Raw genomic sequence first — 502 nt, forward strand, 5'->3', positions numbered from 1 at the left:
GCGCACTCTCTCTCTCTCTCTCACACACACACACACACACACACACACACACACACATATACACACACTGACTCTTCAACAATCTCAATGGCCACGGGGCTTGCCTTTCACCTTGCCCACATCCGTACCTTTCAAATTTGGACTCCACGTCAAAGTCCTCCACGTTCAAGACCAGATCCACGTTGTTCTCAGAGCCCAGGTTAGACCGCGTGGTGGTATACACACTGAGCTGGAAAAAGGACCGTCAAGAAAATCAAGCCTGCGAGGGCCCTGGCAGAAAGCGCAGGGCGCGGACAGAGGAAGACCTGAGCGGCCGCTGCAGGGAAGGTGCCTGCCGTTCCTCAGGGGACAGGACTCGGCGGTGACACGATGGCTGTGAGGGCCAGGCCTGCCACAGAGGGACACCTGCTGGAGCCTGAGGCTGGCCGCTGGACGGGGCGGGGCACAGGGGCCAGCTGCGGGCCGAGGGTCGTCGGGGCTCGGGGCGGGGAGGCGGCCTCAC

General features: G+C 61.6%; 1 protein-coding gene across 1 annotated transcript in view; it reads right to left on the reverse strand.

Annotated features, from left to right (window-relative positions):
• CLPTM1L (CLPTM1-like) overlaps positions 1-502 on the reverse strand; it is a 29099-nt gene that overhangs the window by 12000 nt on the left and 16597 nt on the right. Inside the window, exon 11 of the mRNA XM_010857137.1 lies at positions 129-246. Within this exon, the coding sequence (XP_010855439.1) occupies positions 129-246 (118 nt within the window). The remainder of the gene's footprint in view (positions 1-128; positions 247-502) is intronic.

The sequence above is a fragment of the Bison bison genome, unplaced genomic scaffold, assembly GCF_000754665.1.
Source record: "Bison bison bison isolate TAMUID 2011002044 unplaced genomic scaffold, Bison_UMD1.0 scf7180017864377, whole genome shotgun sequence".
Taxonomy (NCBI): Eukaryota; Metazoa; Chordata; class Mammalia; order Artiodactyla; family Bovidae; genus Bison; species Bison bison.